Source organism: Rissa tridactyla, chromosome 2 (genome assembly GCF_028500815.1).
Source record: "Rissa tridactyla isolate bRisTri1 chromosome 2, bRisTri1.patW.cur.20221130, whole genome shotgun sequence".
Classification (NCBI taxonomy): domain Eukaryota; kingdom Metazoa; phylum Chordata; class Aves; order Charadriiformes; family Laridae; genus Rissa; species Rissa tridactyla.
In genome coordinates this window covers 39,078,649-39,099,300 of record NC_071467.1, presented here as the reverse complement: position 1 = coordinate 39,099,300, position 20,652 = coordinate 39,078,649, and the positions used below count along the sequence as shown (strand labels likewise).

General features: G+C 43.1%; 1 protein-coding gene across 2 annotated transcripts in view; it reads right to left on the bottom strand.

The window, feature by feature from the left end:
• LOC128905257 (cytochrome P450 7B1) overlaps positions 1–20,098 on the bottom strand; it is a 131,899-nt gene extending 111,801 nt beyond the window's left edge. For both annotated transcript variants that reach the window (XM_054191072.1, XM_054191073.1), the window contains exon 1: positions 19,910–20,098. In XM_054191072.1, coding sequence (XP_054047047.1) covers positions 19,910–20,004 — 95 coding nt within the window. In that variant the 5' untranslated portion in view covers positions 20,005–20,098. The remainder of the gene's footprint in view (positions 1–19,909) is intronic.
• Between the last annotated feature and the right edge of the window lie 554 nt (positions 20,099–20,652).

Here is a 20,652-nt window from a genome sequence, read left to right as displayed (position 1 = left end):
TGCATTTACAGAGCAGTAGAAAAGAAGCCAAGTTACCCACAAGACCATTTTAACTTCGGTATTTGAGGAAGGATTTGGTACACAGCAAGTGTATCTCAGCAGGCTTGAAAATCTGGGCTCTAGGGATTATAATTTCTGTGAGGGCCTCACTAAAATAAAAAATTAAGACTTCTCTACGGACTGCTTTTTCTTAAACACTTTCTGTAAAAATTAACATCCAGAAGTAATATTCAGAATAAAACCTCACCTCCACTTCTGTAATATTTATAAAGCTACCAATATAATTTTACTATGAAAGGACAATTATATATTTGATTTTTCAACCTTGGGAAGACCTCAGTCTAGACAGAGTTTATTAAACTAGTTAGTGCGTGAGAAGCCTTTTCTCTAATTTTTATAACTTAACCTTAGCACAGTTAAGTAATGAAGGTGTGCAAACAGCCAGGTCTTCTATCAGTTAGTTTCTAAAGTGGTGGAGGAATGCTAATGAAGTGCAGAGTTATATGGAAAAATAAAGTGAGATTCCTTAATTCAGTAGTATGGGTGCTCAAATTTCAGTTTTGTCTCAGACCAGAAACTTTTGTGCATCCGATATAGCCAAATGTCAGTAATATCCAGGCTGAACGGGAAGAACTGAGCCTACCAGAGCACCCAACCTCTCAGAGGTGGAGCTCCAATCAACTCCCCACAGCGACCAGTGATGCAGACGGTCAGGATTTCAATTACAGTGGAAAGATTTCTCCTGTTAAGATTGTTGGCAAAACCTCATTTTGACAGATATCAGGAACACCACCAGGCTCCAGGAATTTTATTTATAAAAACCATGTTAAGAATTACGTGAAAACCAGAATCAAAATTTTCAGTGGATCTAAGCAGTTGTTCAAGGGAGTGGAAAATCTAGCTGTTCACTGAAATGAAGGACAGATGCATGGTAGCTAAAACTCTGTGAAATACTCTGCAAATCTATGGATATATATTAGCAACAGAATAAAACACTCCCCTCCAACTTCTGACAAAACTGAAAACATGGAAACAAAGATGTTACTTAAACAACCCTGTTCTGGAAGAATGCTAATTAACTTTTATAGGTTACATTTTCTTGATATACCGAAATCAAAATGACACAGCCATTTGTTTTCCCTGGCAAAGTCATGCACATCACTGATTATTCAGGTTTTGAAAACTGTGTATAATACATACTACCACCTACACAACAGCACAACGCTGACATTTCAGCACAGAACATGTTGAAGCAGTATTTCTGTACTGGAAAAAAGAACAACTAACAAAGACATTTCCTAGAAGGTATCCATCGAAGAGAAGAGAATAATGTATAAAACATGGGCCTTTTCTTGAGAGCCTGAGGTTACAGATGCCTTTTACACCACATCATGTTCCCAACATAACAAATCTGGCAGAAGCACCAGGTTGAAAAATGGAAAGCAATTTCATTTTGATTTTGTGGAGCAAAAAAGATTTATCAACTTCTTGCAGTAATTTTTGTGAGGCAGAGTACATTTAGGGGAATTACAAACAAGTTGCCCGAACGTCTCTGTTCCATATTCTTTCTTACATTAAAAATGTATTAATTATTGCAGTCACCACTTTTAATACGCCAAGATAAAATGACTGTATTCTTAATACTACATCAACCATCTTCTGTTACTCCTGCTTATGAGAGAGCCTTTACTTTTCATCCGTGAGAAAATCCAAATGATCCTACCTAAATGTACATGAGTTCCACCCAGATAACTTTCTAATTACTCAGAAAAAATGGACAGAGCCTCTTTATATAATAGGATGCTCCCTGCTGAGCCAGATTTACTGGGCATCATCCGAATCCCGGTTGTAAATGGGTGACTTGAGTGAAGTCAGCAATGTCCACCAGTCCAAAAATGGTGCAAAGGACATAAAAACCAGTCTGGGTCCTCACCAGACTCCTGGCAATAGCACAAGGGTGAGGGACAAGCTACGCTTTCTAGGGAGAGGTGTATGCCAAGTGCTCTCACACACAAAGCAGAGAAACATGGTAGATGGTCCAGATGAGGAATCCCAAGTCCAGACTAACTTCTCACTGAACTCTTGACTAATCAGTCCGTAAAAAGAGGTTAAAGTTTCTGACACTACATGACTGTGCAACAATAAACTGAATTTTTCCATGAACTTTAGCGGTGAACACCCAGCATTTTTGTTTTGAGTGAGGTATTGTCAAAATAATAGTCAAAATAATTTGAGCCCCAATGTGGCTCCACCACTGCAGGCACAGAGTGAAGATGACATACTGGTACCAACCAGCAGCACAGTCAACCACAGATGACATGATTTAGAGATGCTGGTACAGCACACACGCAGCAGGCTTCCAGCACTACCGGAGCTGCAGCAGCACAGTCACACCGGAGAGTCAAACCACAAATGTAAACAAAGCCAAAGACTGGTAACAGTTTGGTTCCCCTAACACTTTTTTTTTTTGTTTTTTAAAAAAAAAAAAAGGAAAACGAAAAAACACAAGCTCAGAAGATCGTATGTGAAGTCATAAAACACGTTAATTCCAACACATTAACAAGAAACAAACTCACTTTAAAGGAGCTGGGCTTTGCTTCCAGTTTCATCCAAAGATCTCCAAGTGCCTGAATTGATGACAAATGGTAATTGACACCAAAGAAAATGGCAACCAATATAAAACGGTTTTAAGGAAAGAAAGAGATCTTTTTCTTTTAAAAGTTATTGATAGTCATAAAGCTGTAGGCTGACAAGACCTATGTATTGGTATTATTTAAACAATATGTATCATGAAGCATTTATCAATTTAGCTAAGTTTAATTTTTGTCAACAACGAGTACAACTAAATGTATGTGAAGTGTACATCAAAGCAAGAACCTGAAATAGTATCTTCAGGAGTTAAACCAGAGTTAAAGGAAAATTACTTATTTATAAGCATCCATAATGTATCAGTTGTGGTTAATTAGTATGCTAAGATTGCAGGAATGTTTGAGTCTGGTAGCAATCAAAGGATGGTGGGGATTTTCAGTCTACCATTCTCTTCTTATGACCTCTCTTTGTTTCCCAAAGTTTTACTATCTATTATACCCCAATTAAACTACCTACCCTACACCTTTGCCATCATAGACCTGGGAGTTACCTTCCCATTTGCTTACAGCCCTCATTAATACCGGAAAAACTGCCTAGCTAAAAGAGAAAAGATTTTAAAGTTGAAGTAGAAGCTGCCAATTCAGGATTGAACATCAGGATTAGGAGAAGTGATACTCCGGATGGTAAGGAAAAAACAGAGAGGAGGATTTACACTCTTCATTATCGCAATGGCATGAGTATGACAGCTGCTGAGGCAAATGTCCTATCTTTTGAAAAAAATGAATTCAGCTCAGTGTGGCTCTGTCTGAGGGGTTGGGCAAGGACCACTTCCCAGGTACTGGGTCCTGTCACACACTCTTGAGTGTACGCTGGTATTTCCCCCAGTCTCCCTTCCTTCTCCCCCCACAGCTGGTTTCTGTGGGAAGGAACACATGCACATTTCACAACAGAAAAAGCCCATTATTTTTACTACCCACAACCCATTTTTTTTGTACTAGAAGGAACTATCTTGTACTGAAGTGACCAGAAGAAATTCTTAAAAATTCAGCGATAAGGAACTGCAGGCAGCTCTATGCAGGCCAAGGCTACCAGAGGAGCTTCTCACGAGACAACTCACTCACAAACTCGGGATACATTTTGTTGAATAAGTACTATCTCAGTTTCCAGACGCCCAAAACAAACAAAAAATACTATAATGTCACAAAATCTTTGTGGATCAAAAGCCACTTTGCCACTTTTAGTGACTATGTGATTAGTTTTGTCATCACTATTACAGAAAATTCACATCCTATGTGGTCCACAGCTGGAGAACAGAAGTCCTTGACTGTGTTCTGCACTGTAGAGTGGGGCTGATGGTTGGACTCGATGATCCCAAGTGTCTTTTCCAACCTAAATGATTCTATGATTCTATGTTCTTATTGCTTACAAATAAAAAAAGGCTCTAGCCTTCTCAACTACTGAAACCGAGTACTTTTGCTTTGTATAAATCAATAGAATTACCTCCCCACCTTTTTTACAGACAGACAATAAGCTTAAGATTGCTTTTAAAAGGTTAGTACCCCAGTGGGAAACACCGGATCGGACTCGTCAGCAGATGTGGTTAAGCACAAGCGTGGCAGTTTATGGAAAGAAAAATAAAGGGTGAGTTTAACAGAGGACAGTGAGCGTGCCAACTCTGGTTAGCCACACGCAGCTGCTAGAATTACAGATCCAGAAAGAAGTTTGAGAGATAAGTTACTGCTTCACGGTACCTAGGAACATGAAAATAATGTTTGCTTCATGATCAGGACCACGTGGCCGTTATACTTTTAGGCAATCCATACAATTCAAATATATGTAACATTGCATATGAAAGGAAACCTAGAATCAGCCCCAGCCTTTTAAGCTGTCAACAAACATGTGTAAACGGATGGAAGTGAAAGTACTATTTTTAAATAACCTCTGTTACCAACAAGAAATGGTCTCATCCTCTATGAACTTGTAGGCGATTAAAATTGCATTACAGATACTGAATCGTAAATTCTTCAAGAACTGATGAATACAGGCATTTTAACTGTATCAAAACCGAACCTTCAAATTCTATTCAAAGCATAAAATTAGTACCACATTTTTTCTCCCCAGGAATTAGTAGCACTAAGCTGAGGAAATACTACTGTATATTCTGTATCATACCATCAAACCAGAAATGCACATTTACCTCAGAAAGAAAGTGCTGATCTGTCAAAAAACTTAAGCTTCTGCTCAGCTTAGAAGCACAAGTCCCACTAAAATCAGAGGCTGTGCGAAGGCTTAAAAGGAAGCCATTTCTTCAGCAATTCACTGAATCACAACATAAGGGAACTCTTACGAGCCCCAACTAAACTTGCAGGCTGAGAGAGTTGGGGTTGTTCAGCCTGGAGAAGGGAAGGCTCTGGGAAGACCTTACTGTGGCCCTTCAGTACTTAAAGGGGACCTACAGGAAAGATGGGGACAAACTTTTTAGCAGGGCCTGTTGCAATAGGACAAGGGGTAATGGTTTTAAACTAAAAAAGGGTAGATTCAGACGATATAAGGAAGAAATTTTTTATAATGAGGGTGATGAAACTCTGGCACAGGTTGCCCAGAGTGGTAGTAGATGCCCCATCCCTGGAAACATTCAAGGTCAGGTTGGACGGGGCTCTGGGCAACCTGCTCTAGTTGAAGATGTCCCTGCTCATTGCAGGGAGGTTGGACTAGATGACCTTTAAAGGTCCCTTCCAACCCAAACTATTCTGTGATTCTATGATCCTTTACATGGTGATGTAAGTCACCGTGTAAAGATGGTGGGATGGTGAAGGCGAGGGCCAGCAGAAACAAAGAACTCGTGCATGGTCAGGCTGCATGTCTTTAGCAGCAAGATTTCCACTCCTTCCCGTGTGGCCTGGTCTGCCCTACTTGTCAGTAAATGCCATGTGAGCAAACACGCCTCGAACAGACGCACTAAGCTGCTTCCTCAACCAGAAAGAGCTATCACGGCAATCCCCCCTGCCCCCCAAGTACTACTGCCAGAGGGCTTCTGCAGGCACAACTACCTTGGTGAGAAGAGGGACGAATCACAACCCCATCTAATGTGGCCAGGTTGGCAAAACTTTGTCAGTGTTTAAAATGTCACTGAGAAATTCAGTGACTGTGACTCTCCCAAAAGGATACTTAACTACTGCTTATTTTCATCCTGCAGAGTAAAAATGCAAACCATTCGCTGTAACAAAATCCAAAGCCGTTTCTTGGTAGCAGCAGGACCACAGTGAAGAGCTCTATTCCCTTTTCAAAACCCCAGCGCATCAGGATTTGCTGTGATTTTGAACAGATTTTCTTATGCAAAAGTATTTCAGTTGTTACTGATGTGTTATGAATCACAAAAATGCTAAATCTACAGCACAATTTACAGAAGAGATTATTTCATGTGGCTATCTGATAAAGCTGCAGCCACCACAGCAGCTCTGTGGTGTGAGCAAATATCTAAGGTAAAATGCTGGGCTTGCTGAAACTAATGGAAAACCTCAACTGTCTAAAGTAAGGCCAAAAAGCCATGTTGAATACTGTCTGCAATAATACGAAGCTTGATAAGGGTCTGTTATTGCTCATTAACTGTTTTAACATGATATTAGAAGAATTAGAGGCCTAAAGGTTAGAAAACGCCAGCTGTAGTAGATATTTTATCAGGAGGAAGATAAGAACAGTAAAAAACAAAAGGGACTTGAAATAAAGATAGAAAATGCTAGGCTGAGGACAAAGAAACTGCCAGAAAAATCAAGGAAGACTTAAATGCACTAATTTTTTACTCTGTCTAAAACTGTTGAAAATCAGTTTGATCAGCCAGTCAAGAAGATTACGCTGGTGTCAGGGCAATGACAGAATTATATAAATGAAGAGAATAGTGACGGCTCTAATCCCTTCTCTGGGTGAAGGAAGGAGTCCTGCAGAAGGCAGGTGTTGCAGGAAAGGCAAGAAGCTTTCAAGCTACTCTTGACCAAGTTGAAGATAAGAAGAGACTACAGCGTAGCTCAAGGGCAAATTTTCAAGCTAGACAAAAAAAAAAATCCTAGTGTATCTTGATTTAACATAAGCCTACTGAAATTCATAAACATTAATAATTACAAATTCAATGGTTCAGTAAACTCCATTAGCATTCAATGTAAATTTTCTTCAAAAGCCAGAGCACAGGTCTACCTGGGACTCGTGGAGACTGTCCACTCCCAAGTACACTTGACAGCTGCCATCTCATTTTTGGGCCTTGAGTTCATTCAGTCGTATCTTCTTATGCTGAAAATAATGGTAAGATCCTGGGGAAAGGTGAGCACATAGGCTGATGATCAGTATATTGAGCAAGACTTGGGGAAGAAGATGGATACAAACGGGTAACTGGGGGAGCACAAGCCTTTGGGAAGGACAAAGTACTGAAGTCCCTGCCCCTTCAGTTTGCAGGAGCAGCAGGCTCCCAGCATGAGCTGAGCTGTAAAGAAGTGATGATATGAGGATGAAGTGGGATGGGGAGAGATCAGTCACAACCACAGGACGGGGCAGGAGGCAGGATGAAGTTTCTCTTCCTGCTGCATGTTGACCATCCTAATTTGCGCTTTCATTCTCCCTACTGCTGACAGGAGATGCACTCCATCACAACCTGCTTTTGGGTTTCATCCCATCAATTGAGAAATAAATGCCACACAAGGAGAACAGAGGCGAAATAAAGGGTAACTAGAGGCACTAGACGTTAAGGAGTCACTCACATCTGCTGACAGCTATGTTGAGGACCCAGGCGGAATTGCCAGGTGACTTACCAACAAAAGTGCTTCATTTTTTTATTGTCATTTTGTCTACAGAAAATCCCCTTACAGGTTCCAGTGTGTTAAAAGCAATTAGCAAAACCCACTCAAATGAAACAAAGAAGGGTCTCATTAGCCTAGCTTACCCCCTGAGCTGAGCAATGGGAATTCTTGAGGACAGTTCCTATACAGCGCAGTGAATTTTGTGAACAGTAAAAAAGCAAATTGAGAAATCAGAAAAAAAAAAAGAAAGCACTCTAATACCTAGCAGGAAAAAGGGACGATACAAAATATAAACCTTGCTGAAAGAGTAAAAAGTGGTAAATACCTTCATCCTTTACTCCTTGGCTCCTGCCACTGAAAACAGCTATGGGGGACGGCGATGTCCTGCATGCATGGGAATCCTAGGGCAGCCTTCGCTTTGGAAGTTACCATCATCATAGCACACATGGGGATTTCCATCTTCCTGGTATCTCTAACTTTGCAGTCTTTCACTGAAAACTGAGCCCAGTGTGAAGTCTTCAATTCAGTGACTGAGGGATCAAAAACATATCTCTATTGGACATTCCTAATACCACCAGTTACCTACAAAGTTACAACTATAAGCATGCTGGGTTGTTTTTTTTCACATGGTCTGATGACAGAAAACATCTGACATTCCAAATCAGCACATTATATTTGTGCTGAAACTAATTACAAGAAAAATCTTCCTGGGCTTTCATTTTGAGGAAATGAACCTTATCGCTACAGTTGAAGTTGCTTTATCCCTCACATTTCTATTGTATAGAGTACACTTGAGTCTCTGGAACTGTTGAAACACAATTTGGAGGCATGGGATCACACATATGCTTGGCTCCTAAACAATAGTCTCAGAGGTATTATTAATAACAAGATACACTGAAATAGTACGAATAGTGCAAAACAAAACAAACAAGATTTTTTTTAATGTCTAAGCAAAACAAATGAAGCATTGGTTCATCTGGTCCCATCTGAATTATCTCTGGTTTTTATAGCCTTGGTTAAAAAAATTGGCTGCTCTTCTCCTTTTTTCCAAAACAAGCGAGCAAGCATGCAGTGCAGAGACTCCAGACTCCATCTATACTGCCTACAGCAGCAGGCAGTATAGATACATTGGTCCACCCAAATGTTCTTGGGGTGGAGAGAAAGCACAGACAGCAAGTTGCTTCAAGTCCATACTAACTTGCCATCAAGGCACAATTAAAGACGAGTCTGATGAGCTTGCCTGCACCTTTAAGCAGATATTTATTTCCACAGCAGTATTCTGTACTTTGAAGAGGAGGTAGCCTTGTTTTTTAGTTTTGTATGCCATCTTAGGCTATCTTTCGTCACTTTTAATTAAATCTTTTCAATGTTTAAAAGGACACACGCATCAACTGACGAGACTGAATTCATGCCCCTTTCTTAAAGCGAAGACAGAATGGTAAAAACAACCTACAGGATAAGCACTGGACTACTCAGCACTCAAAGGAAAAAGTAAAGCAAAGGCAGGACATCTTTCCATGCACAATTTCAAGCACAATTGTGTTCAAGCACAGTTTAAGGTAGCTGACGCAGGAGATGCTGCAATGGTCTAGACTATGCAGGAGATAAGACTGGATGGGTCACAACCACTGTGCTTTATTGAACATCTGTTCCTGAGGGCAAAACACAAAGAAGGTGTGTCCTACTTCCGCAAATGAAAATGTGAAGCCAGGCAGCCTGAACTTTCTTTTGAGCCCATCAAATCTCAGCACTGTCTATTTTCGCTTCTTATCACGGCAGAGCCAATAGTAGCAGCATGCACAGTTTTATTTTAAAGTCTTCATAACAACAGGTTTTGGAGGCTCTAAATTTATTATAGCTGATGTGGTTCTGAGGAAGTCCACAGGTTATGAAAAAAATACCTTCTCTCGTAATGTGGTAATTTCAAGTAGGATCTAGCAGCATTTTCACTATATAGGATGCAAGAAACTAAACAGCTTACAGAAAAAAATATTCTGACTCATTCACATATGCAAGATTTCTTTGAAGCTTAATTATCATTTTTGTATCTTAAAGCAGCAGTGCCAGAAATTCAGCTGTCTGTCCAACCACAAACCAGGCATTGCGCAAGCAGCTGTTTCCCAGCCACTGAACACTGACAAACGTGGGGAAATTCTCCTGTCCTGCTGTGAACAATTCTGTGTTGCTCCTTAGAAGCGACAGATAATTTAACCTGGCTTTAAAGGATATTACGTGCAAGCAGCTAGGACACAAACTTCAAATTTCTCTCATTTGGTCCTCAGAAGGAGCCCAGGCTCTGAACCCGGCTTGTTGCACTTCAGGACCTGGACATGAATCTCCATCAGCCGCATATTCTCTGCTGGCAGCTGTTACTGAAAAGCCCAAACATCTTTTGTGTACTGTCATGCACTGTAAGCTTAATTTCATCATCAGATACACACATCTAGGTCCTACTGCTGTTGAAACAGAACCTTTCAGGCATGTATTTAGGGTTAAAAAGAGCGCGATGTACAAGCCTGCCCTCCCAGTACTTTAATTTTTCCTCTCTGTTTTGCCCAAATATCAATTCTGCAGGTTCACCGTGTTTTCCAATTGGTTCTTGGATGACTCCTGAACTGAGAGACATTTTCAGTTGTCATACAGCTACACAGCTGCTCCTTTTCCAACAGGAATCGTGCACGGGCATTGCAGTGCGGGCTCTGGCAACGTGCCTCGCCCTCAGCTGTAGGGCTTGGAAATTTGCTATTTAAGCAAAACAGTTATTGTGCTGAAAACTAATCTAGACATCTAAAAATCTTTAAAAAACATCGAAAAAATCCCATCCAACAAAATAGCAGAAGTTTTCAAAAGGAATAAGGAAGAAACACATGGTCCACTGGAAACATTTTATAAATACTAGCACCTACTGAAACAACAGCAAACCTTCCGGAGAGGCTTTTTCTTTCTTAATGAAGTATAAATCTGAGATGAGTAAATATCACAGATCAATTCCTGAACAACTGAAGGAAAAAATTATACCTTGTCATCAATCGACTGTTTGAGCTATTTTCAGAGAAGCTTCCCAAATGTGACTCCCAAAGCTTCTCATGCTGAAAAACCAGCTGGAGAGAATTAGCACGGCTATGATCTATCACACACCAGAAGCTCTGAAGAGGAGCTATTGTAACCTAAAAAACCATGCCAGCACTGAAGAGGAAAACATGGAGCAGTACTTCCCAGCTAGGGAAGTGATGACCAAACGCTATGGCAGCATCCATTGAGTGGACCAGCAGTGGAAGTCACTCAAATTCTCTCCAAAGAGACATCAGCAACTGTTCTTCCTTCTGTAAGCATCTTGCATTTGTTAACTAGATTAAATGAGAGTATCTGAAAATACTCTGATTTTCCTTGGGGCCCTGCTAGAAAGCTGGAGACCATCCCCCTGAAGCCCTCAGAGACTACAGTATTACACAATAACAAAGGGGCAAATCCACCCTTCTGCTGGCATGCATACAAAGGGAAAGAAAGAGTACAAAAAGACTGAGATACTGACTTCTCAGGAACTTCATCTTAGTCACCAATTCTCCGTCAATTTTGCCTACTGTGCTTTAACAGCAGTAGTTTTTTCTCTTGTTAAGGAACGTACAGGTTCCTTTGGGGTTTGTTTTTGGGTTTTTTTTTTAAAGTAATTACTGCCAGAGCTAATAATTGCGAAACTTCTGCATTCTCACACAGTATTGAAACCATCATTTGTTTTCTAAATGCTACATCACTGAAAAAGTAATGAAAATGAGGTAATTTTCTATGACCATTTTTTCAATATATCACTCAAAAACTTCACATCTTATTCAATCTTTTTAGGCGAGGCAAGTGACATAAAAATTTGTAATGACCACTCAGGAAAAATCTGGGGACGGGCCTCCTGAGGAGGAAGGAATTGGGGTGAGGAAAGAGCAAGCCAGTAAGTGGTTTGCAGATTTGTTCTGGGGAGCCACAAGAAATCAGAAAGGGAACCACACTTAGCAGCACTGCGCTCTGTCTTAGCCATCAGCAGCAGATTGACTTAGACAAACGAGAACTCCATGGGTGCAGAGCGAGGCTGTCAGCAAGCAACAGGAGTACCTTGTGACAAACAGGCACAGGCTCTCTGACAGGTCCCTGGGATGCCATGGACCAGGAAGGAGATGCTTCTCCAGCTTCCCGCTACGGACGTGAGCCTGGAACGTACAGTGTTGTAATCTGGGTTTTCACTGCAGCGTCAGAAAGGGAGAGCTGTGTGACGGAGAGGACACTCCTCTGACATCCCATTTTAGCTTCATTTTGCTCATCTGTTCTTTCTTCATGTGCCTCCACAGAGCCTGAGCTGGACACCCTGTCAGGACACGGTGCAATACTCTCCCAAATCAACAGGGACACATCCATTGCATTCAGCTAGACCCTCCTACTGTCAGGCCTGCAGTATGAAGGAGAACATTATTTTTTTTTTAAGAACATTAGAATATTGCTTAGGAAACTACAAGATTAAATCACGAGAAGCACAACCATAGCATTTTTCTGCCGATTTGAATTACGAATAGAAAGTACGAGCAGTTAAGAGGAAACAAGATATGTTCTATACAAGAGCCAAGATTTTTTTTCCTGACATGTGCCAAACAAGGAGAAGAAACAGAAGAATCTGGCACCATTAAAAACAGTTTGTGGAGAAAGGAACTGAATATCTACAGCCAAGCTCCATGTGGTTTGTAAAGAGGAAACTTTTGTTTTATGGGACTCTCAGTCAGCCAAAATTCTCCCAGACGGCGTGCAAATGGATATTAGCCTAAAAACCTACACGCATCTTGTAGAAGGATCAGTAAATGGTGGGGAAAGAAAAGGAACACTACTGAAGTTTTAAATCAGAATTCAAAATCTGCCTCACGGTTGAAAAAGTTAGTTTACCAGACAGCTATAATGTCATCTATGGTAAGTGTGTTGGAAAGGAAAGGCAGCAAGTTAAAGCACAAAACTAGAAGTCAGGAAAACGAGTTCCAATCCTGCCTCCACTACCAAGTAGCTCTATAAAACTTGTATAAAAGAGGAAAAGACTGCCAACTTCAATGTGAGATTTTCCTTAACTTCATATAGTGTATTAACATTCCACTTATGCTGTTTCTTTTAGCTTCTGTATTTCCCCCACTGCCTGGCATTACTATGCACTAAGTTAAATAAGTGACTAGATGGAGTACTGAGAACAGTTATGTTACCATACCAAAACAAGCTCTGCCCAACTTCTTAATCAAAATACTTGACTGAAAAAATCCCAAATGATTTTACATGGGACTGTAATTCTCATAACTGAGCAAAACACTGAAGTGGCTGACATGATCCAACAGCTTAGCCAAATATTGCGGTAAAATGTGGCATTTCTGGCTTAAAACAGTAACTAGAACTTGTACTTCAGCATACAGGAGAAAGGGAACAGGCAGGCAACGCTTCCTCAGAGCATGTTGAGTGGTTATGCCATGGAAGAATTTTTTTCATCTTCTCTGACACCTATCAGAGTGCCCTGAGAAGCATTCAGCTGCATTATCCATAAATTAAGAGGAGACCACAGTGACCTCCAATTTACAGCGGGGGAACTGGGGTGGAGTCCGCAGGCAAGACTGCAAGCTCAGGAAGCATCCAAGTCCCTGCATCCCACTAAAGTTACTCCCCACTGGGGGAGTCGGAGGCACAGGTACTTCTGTGGGTCGGGACTCCAGTCTGTCCTGCGGTGGCCTGAAAATATAGCTCTCTAGTTATGTCACCAACGATTAAAACACATCAGATGGCAAATTTCGCCATCATGCTTAAAGGAGGGGTAGTTAATATCTCCTGTAAGAGGATACCAGATTAAGATTTGCACCTTTGTGTCTTCCTTCACACCAGCCTTTACATGTAATATTTCAGCTAAGATTTGTCAACTAGCGTGCTTTCCTCCTCTAAATATAGCAGTAAGGATGAATCTCATTTTTGAAACAGTCTGTATTTGCTTGGATTTTCCTTATTCATACCTGTAGGACTATCAACTTGGAGGAGGAGCTGAAGGGTTAATCATTCAGTACTTTCTATAAGCCATGTGCATTCACGTACTCTAGATGGATGCTCCATGCTTCATGTTGCACTGGAATAATAAAAAGAGCTGAAAGCAATTCCCTTTAATTCTCGCCCTTTAATTTTATTTCCTCCAAATAATAATGAACAGAAGAAAGCAAAACCAAGCACTTCAAGGGGAAAAAAAAAAGGCATTTTTCACAAAACACTAGAAGGAAAAAACATTTTAAAGTAAAAACATTGTATTTTAGTGAGAAACTTGAAGCTAGCAGTTCTTATTGCCACTAAAAATGTCTCCACCCCATACACACATACATTTACCAGGATGGCGTCTACTGATGGGTTCTGGATGCTAATCAAGACCAGAACAGGTACAAACTAAAGCTGAACAACCCACGACAAAGTAGGTCAAGAAAACTGGGAGGGAAGGGAAACTGTTGCTAGGTGGCAGTGTACCTTAAGCAAAGAATACTGTAAATCATAGATTATTGGGAAAGTTCATTATCTTCTAAAAGAGGTGCCATCTTCAGTGTCATCTTCAAAGCCTTGGTAGGAAGCAGAACCCAAGATGCACATGATACTCAGATACGTATCAAAAGGATGAGAAGCAGTGTTGAAAAAAAATGAGAAAAAGAAAAACCTGTCTTGAGACACTCTATCATGCAAAACCCACAACTTAATGGCTCTCCAGGTCTATTAGTGCCATAAGAGAACCCAAAAGCCAGTGAACTGAGGCTTGTACATTTTGAGAAGCCTATGGTTTGGCTTACTTTGTTTTATTCGACCTTTGCTAAGCTCTTACCAGAAGAAGCAAGCAGAGAAATAAGCTTCTACCACATCTTGGCACAACAGTGAATAGTTGACAGAAAATCCAAGTGTGGCAGTGAGAAAGGTTTCTAAGGCTACTTAAGAAACAGAACTGTTACTTTTCTGCCTTAAACAGTTTCAGTCTTCAGTCCTAATCTTTTCAGAGTGGAGTAGGAGCGGACAATGACATCTAACAAAAGGAGGTCACGAAAATGCATGTACTCCCTAGGACTCCAACCAAGAGGATGGAGAAAAAGGTCTCTGTACAAGGCCAAGGTAAGAAAGGATAGGGTAGATTTTTCTGGTATCCTTCTATCTGTCCTTCCTGATGTTCCCTCCAACAGAAAACTACCTTAACATATTGCCTAAATTAGCAGAAGTGGTAAAAAAGACAGGCTGATGACATCTTGTGAACTACAATTCGCTTGGTAAGAGAGCTGTTAGCAAGCTCACAGCTTGTCACAGAGAAGGATAAGATGTTCTTGAAGGCAAAGACAAAATCTATATACTTTTCAACATTATCTATCTGGGTTCAAGAGAGCAATTTTTTGGAAAAGTATCTTAGATGAATGCGATTGTATAGATTGGAGGTATTTTAGAGGATAGAATAAAAGACAAAAATGAAAGACACTTTGCTCCAACTCAGCTTTAAATCTGTAACTATGGCCGTAAAGGCCATAGCAAAATTATTTCTGAGAAATTTGTCAAGTAATTCTTCTTATGCTGACTTTAATCTACAATTATACTGTTTAAATTTTTTTTTATACCATGTTCTGACACATTAGAAACTGGTCAGAAATAATACATTGAGTGTATGTGCCCCATCTAACCCAGCCTGGGAATTCCTATACTGCTGTACAGTAAAACCCACTCAGGTTACACGTGCCACATATTGTATCATTCCTCACAGGCAATCTTCACTGTGAAGCCCATTCACAATAACTACAATACCAACCTTACCAACCTATAGAGTTGCAGAGGGAATAATTTTTGAAAACCACTTCATCGGTGTAGCTCACAAAGGACGTGTGTTAAACATTCCAAGCAGACATAAACCTCTCCTGAGTATTTCCAGGCTGCGTCTGTATCTTCTTTATCTGACAAACCTTGGGATGCAAACCTTGTGATGCAAACCTCAGGACTGCAGGATCCAATAGATAAATACGGATGCAACAATCTTTGGCTTCTCTCCACTGTCCCCTTCCCCAAAGCTGGTGGTTTTAATTTGTGGTCAGCCTGAGCCTCTTCCTCTTCCTGGTAATTTGTAGCGTCTGCCCCACAAGGAGGGAGGCAGAGAGCGTCCCAGCCTTGTCCCCAAACTGTCGGTTACAATTTGTGATCATTTTCAGTCATGGATACGCAATAAACACTAGCAGCCAAAAATAAGCATCCATTTGAGTAAGAGAAAGTGGAATAGTCCCACACCTATAGGAGGCACTAGGAGCCAACCCCTGTTGATGTCGAGGGCCCTTCCTTGACTTGGGCAGCATTCCTGCTGGAAGACGAGCAGGAGTTGGCTTCACCTGCCGTCTCACCTCCTGCTCCATGAGACTGTGCACAGCTCGTGGAAACACAGTTTGAAAACAAAAAAAACCCATAAAGCTGGGGTTGACTTAGTCATTTTATGAAGACAAAAGAGAGTAATCTCTACAATCTCCAGGCTAGGAAGTGATCATGTTTTGCCACAGCAGAAATACTTTCATGTGGCGGCACAAAGGAAGCTTTCTCTGGAGAAAACACATTCCCCAGCAAACAGCCTAGATAGGCTTTTCTTCATTAACCAGCAAGAGGGAGATGCTTCTGCAAGATGCAGAAGGCAATGAGCCTCACTTGACATTGAAGTTTAACTCAAAATAAAATTTTCTGTGATTAAGGAAACTTTTGTTCTACTTCTGTTTCTTCACCATCTGTGATATGAAACCTGGCAAAGACTCCAATTAGTTTCCTTTGTGTTATTACTGCCACCAGCACTCAAATGATAAACATTTATACAAAAGGAAATTCCTCTTCCTTTCCTTGCCGTCTCCAAAGAGTAGATGTAAATACTTTAATAAGAAAACCTGCACTGAAGTCACCCTGAAACCTGCTAACACCAGATTACACCAACCACGCTACAGAAAAAGGTAACAGCAGATTAAGTCAATACAACACCTCTCCTGACAAAATCTTTTCTCCGGTGATGAGTACCCAGCCTGAGGGGAAACGAAGCAGAAGCACCTCACACCAAGTACGGTGAAATCCTGCAACAACTGTTTGAGGAACATCAGGGATGGACTGGGGGAATTTTCTTCTCTGGGACATGCAAACCCTCGTTACAGTCCTGGATGTGTAATTCTCAGAGCCACGTAGGTGGTTGTGCTTTGCCTCAGCAGGACAGAGGCGTCATCCAGCAAAACAAACTTACTGAACTCTGAGGAGCAAGTTAGCACTTAGTGGTGTATATTTATGTACTTAAACTCTTCATTTATATATACACACATTTGACTACTGTTGCTATCCTAGATGGAACCCACACATAGTTGCGGTTAAGATGTTAAATTTGATTATTCTGGTAAAGTTTGTTTTGGTACCTTAAACACAAAAATCGCCTGATACAGAGCTTGCAAACTGGTACAAGCATCCACCAACATTAAGGCAACATATTCATTTCTATAAAAACACGTGCATAGGTGAAGTAGCAACATTTTTTCTAGTGTAGGCAAGCTCTACAAAACCAGAATTGTTCGTGTTTCTGTCCAAATGGGTACGATCCATGACCAGGAGTACAACCTTGACTTTGGCATTTATTCATGCAGTAATTTGCCAAAAGACCCTATGTCAACAGGTTTCCAAATGGTTTTTGTGGCTTCCTGGAGGGGGGTAGCCCCGCCTGCTGCTGGGTTTGTTAGATTCAAACAGAAGAAAGGGAAAGAAGAAATCTGACACGTGGAGGACGCATGGGGATGGATAAACAGATAAGGGTCAGATAAGGGAGGGGAGCTCACAAACTTGCACCAAATCTGAGAAGCGTGAATGAAGTCTTATCCCCATTTTTTAATCCACTGCACCCTTAGCATGGCTTTTCTTCGTGCAGATCAGAAATGGCTGCTGAAGGCAGACAGGCTGCTTCCAGGCATCTCTCAAAACCACGTACCATTTTTTTTTTCTTCCTTTATGCTAAAAAACCCAAATAATAATTGCACACCTTACTGGAGCGGGATAACACTTCTACACCAGCAACTTCTACCAAGGACTGCACTATACAGAGGTCAATGGGATTTTCATAGAATCATAGAATCATAGGGTTGGAAGGGACCTCTGGAGATCACCTAGTCCAACCCCCCTGCCAGAGCAGGGTCACCTACAGCAGGTTACACAGGAACACGTCCAGGTGGGTTTTGAATGTCTCCAGAGTTGGAGACTCCACCACCTCTCTGGGCAGCCTGTTCCAGTGCTCTGCCACCCTCAGGGTAAAGAAGTTCCTCCTCATGTTTAGGTGGAACTTCCTATGTTCAAGTTTGTGCCCATTGCCTCTTGTCCTGTCCCCGGGCACCACTGAAAAGAGCCTGGCCCCATCCTCCTGACACCCACCCTTTAAGTATTTATAAGTATTTATAAGTGTTTATAAGTATTTATAAGTGTTTTCCACTTTTTATTTCCATTTGCTTGCATGCTGGTGCTTTGTACACTTTGGGAAGTAGCACAGGATTTAAAGAATTGGTTTATTAACTGAAGAGCAGTTTGGTTTTTTTCAGCCACGACAACATGCCTTCTTGCTGAGGCCTCCTGTATGATATCATTCTGTTGTGGCACAAATGTCCATATAGACTCTAAAGAGCTGACTTTAAAAGGTCTACAGGCACGAGGGTTATGAAAATAACTCAGAATGGGTTCTTTGATCCTTTTTGCCTGCTACTCACATCTGGCTGAAAACTTTACAGCAAGAGTTTTGCCTGTTTCAGTATTCAAAAATTCATCCCATTACAATTCTGCTAGAATTGCTACTAATCACAGTCACAATTTTACAATATGGCTCAGCCAGTACAACAGCTTCTAGCCCTAAAATGACACACAATCCCATTTGGCCTGACCATGTCCTCACTGCTCCTCTCTTGTTTTCTGTGCTGACCTCCTTTAGGGACCTAAAGTTGCAGGAAATTAAACCTACCAAAAAAAGTAAATAGTTTTTTGCTGGTTTAACTCCCAGAACCAGCTCACAGGGGGTCAGATAAGCAACAGGGAGGAGGAGGAGGAGTGACCAGTCCAGTAGCAGCTGTCCATTCCGTAAGATCAGCTGAAACATGAAGCCACATCCTAAACTACTCTGTCAAGTAGTTGGTTTTATGGGATGACCCCACTCAAACACTGGGATGGATGTCTTCCACTTAAGGGACGGATTGGGCTCTCTATCTCAAATCATACTAATAATGGTTCCAAAACAAACAACATGGAAACGATCCATCTCTGTTTACAGTCAGTGACCAGATGCCTTCTGGGATCAAAAACAAGAATTTTTACTGTTTTTCCTCTGTTATTTGATTCACTCTATATATGGTCCCAAAGTTAGGGTTATTGGTCTAAGAACCAGCGGACTGACTTTCTGACTCTTTTCCAAAGGCTAGTACTGCAATTTCTTTTTTGCATTTGTATGCCTACACCTTCCAAAAATAACTTTTAATGATTAGGAAAAGTAACTGTTTATGATTTAGAATTAAATTTACTATTTTCTATGCATTTCATTATGCAATTACAAAACAAAAATAAGCAAGCACATCAGTGAATACTGCTCCCTCCCCTTCTTCACTCCTCCTCCACCAAGCTTTCACACGCATTTATCCATCAGCTGCGGAACAGACACCGAAGAGCATCAAGTAGCGGCAACACAAGCAAAAAATACCCGGGAAAAGGTTAGCATATAAAGAAATGGATATTGCTCAGAAACAGAAAGTGTAGTTCCAGAGCGCGTTTCTTTCCCCCCGCAAAAACTGCAACTTTGTGTCCCAACTTATGCGTGAACCTTCTGTGAAGCTTTAAATCCTGGAGTTGAAAGAAACTAAAGGCAACACCGTGCGAGAACAAAAGTCACCGAAATGCCCATGACCCGAGCTGTAAGGGCTCTGCCAACACCCCTGTCAGGCACCCGCCACCCAGAGAAGGGGCGGCGGAGGGCCCGTGTCGCAACCCAGCCTTTGTCCACCTTCCCTCGGCAGCGCACCCCGCGCTCCCCGGGAAGGCTGCCAAGTGCCGCACAGGGTCCCTTCCTTACGTACAAGCAACGCTCCGGTTTTGAAGCAAACCTAAAGGGTCACTTCTTCCCACACGCCGAACAGCCAGGGGCCAGGCCAGCTGCTCCGCGCACCCCTTCTTTCGGAGCACGGACTCCCGCGCACCCACGGAAAGCGAGACCAGCATCCCCGGCTGCCCACCCCGGGTGCGGGCCACCACCCGGAGCCCCGCCGACCGGCGGCCGCCCGGGGGGCCCCCCGCCCGGCCCCAACCGCCGCGGGGGGTCGCGGGCCGCCATCCCCCAGGGCCCCGCCGCCCCCAGGCCCGGCGGGCGCTGATAGGGCTTCCCGGCGCGGAGGGGCGGGCGGAGGGAAGAGCGGCCCAATGCGCGGCTCCCGCCTCGTCAGCCCCGCTCCCCCGGTGCCGCCGTGAAGGAATGCGACGGCCGCCCCCCGCCCCGCCGCCCCCGGTACCTTTTCCTCCTGCAGAGCAGACAAACGGCCCAGAGGAGCAGGGCGGCGGCGGCCGCCCCGCCGTAGGTGCCGAGCTGCAGCGCCTCGGGGCCCATGCCGGCAGAGCCCGCCTCGGCGGCCGCTGGTGCCTCCGCCGCCGCTGGGGGGGAAAGTTTCGCCCGTCCTCCCGCTCCCCGCAGGAGAGTCGCCCGCCCGGCCGGCCAGCCCTCCCCGCCCACCCCGAGCCCAAGGGGGCTGGGTTTGGCTGCTCGGAGCCGGACTTGGCGAGCGGGGCCCGGTGCGACCCGGCCGGCTCCTCCCCGGGGAGCTCTCGGTGAGGGGAGGGTCGCGCCCGCCCGCCCCCGCGGCCTCCCGGCGGCGGAGGGGAAGCCCCGGAAAGGCTGCCATGCGGCGGGAAGGTCCCGGGACGGGGAGCGGGGTCCCGGGGTCATTCCCCAGCGCCAGAAAGCGGCCCCCGGCCGCCCATCGCTGTCAGCCCTCCGGGAGGGGGGCTCGGTGCCACCCGCGGACCTGGCCTCGGGTGGCGGAGGGGCGGTGGCCTGTCCCCAGTGTGAACGGTGCTAGGCTTGGGCAGGCTCTGGCAGCCTTTTGACTTCCGCTTGGTTTTGGTACGAACACCCGGTGTGTGTCCCCCGCTTAAAAAGCAAGACAACACCCCTTCCATCCCCCCAGCTTCATAAAACTTCAGCTGAGGTAGGATAAATGAGATAGGAATAGCGAAGGTTGGCTCTTGACATTGTGCC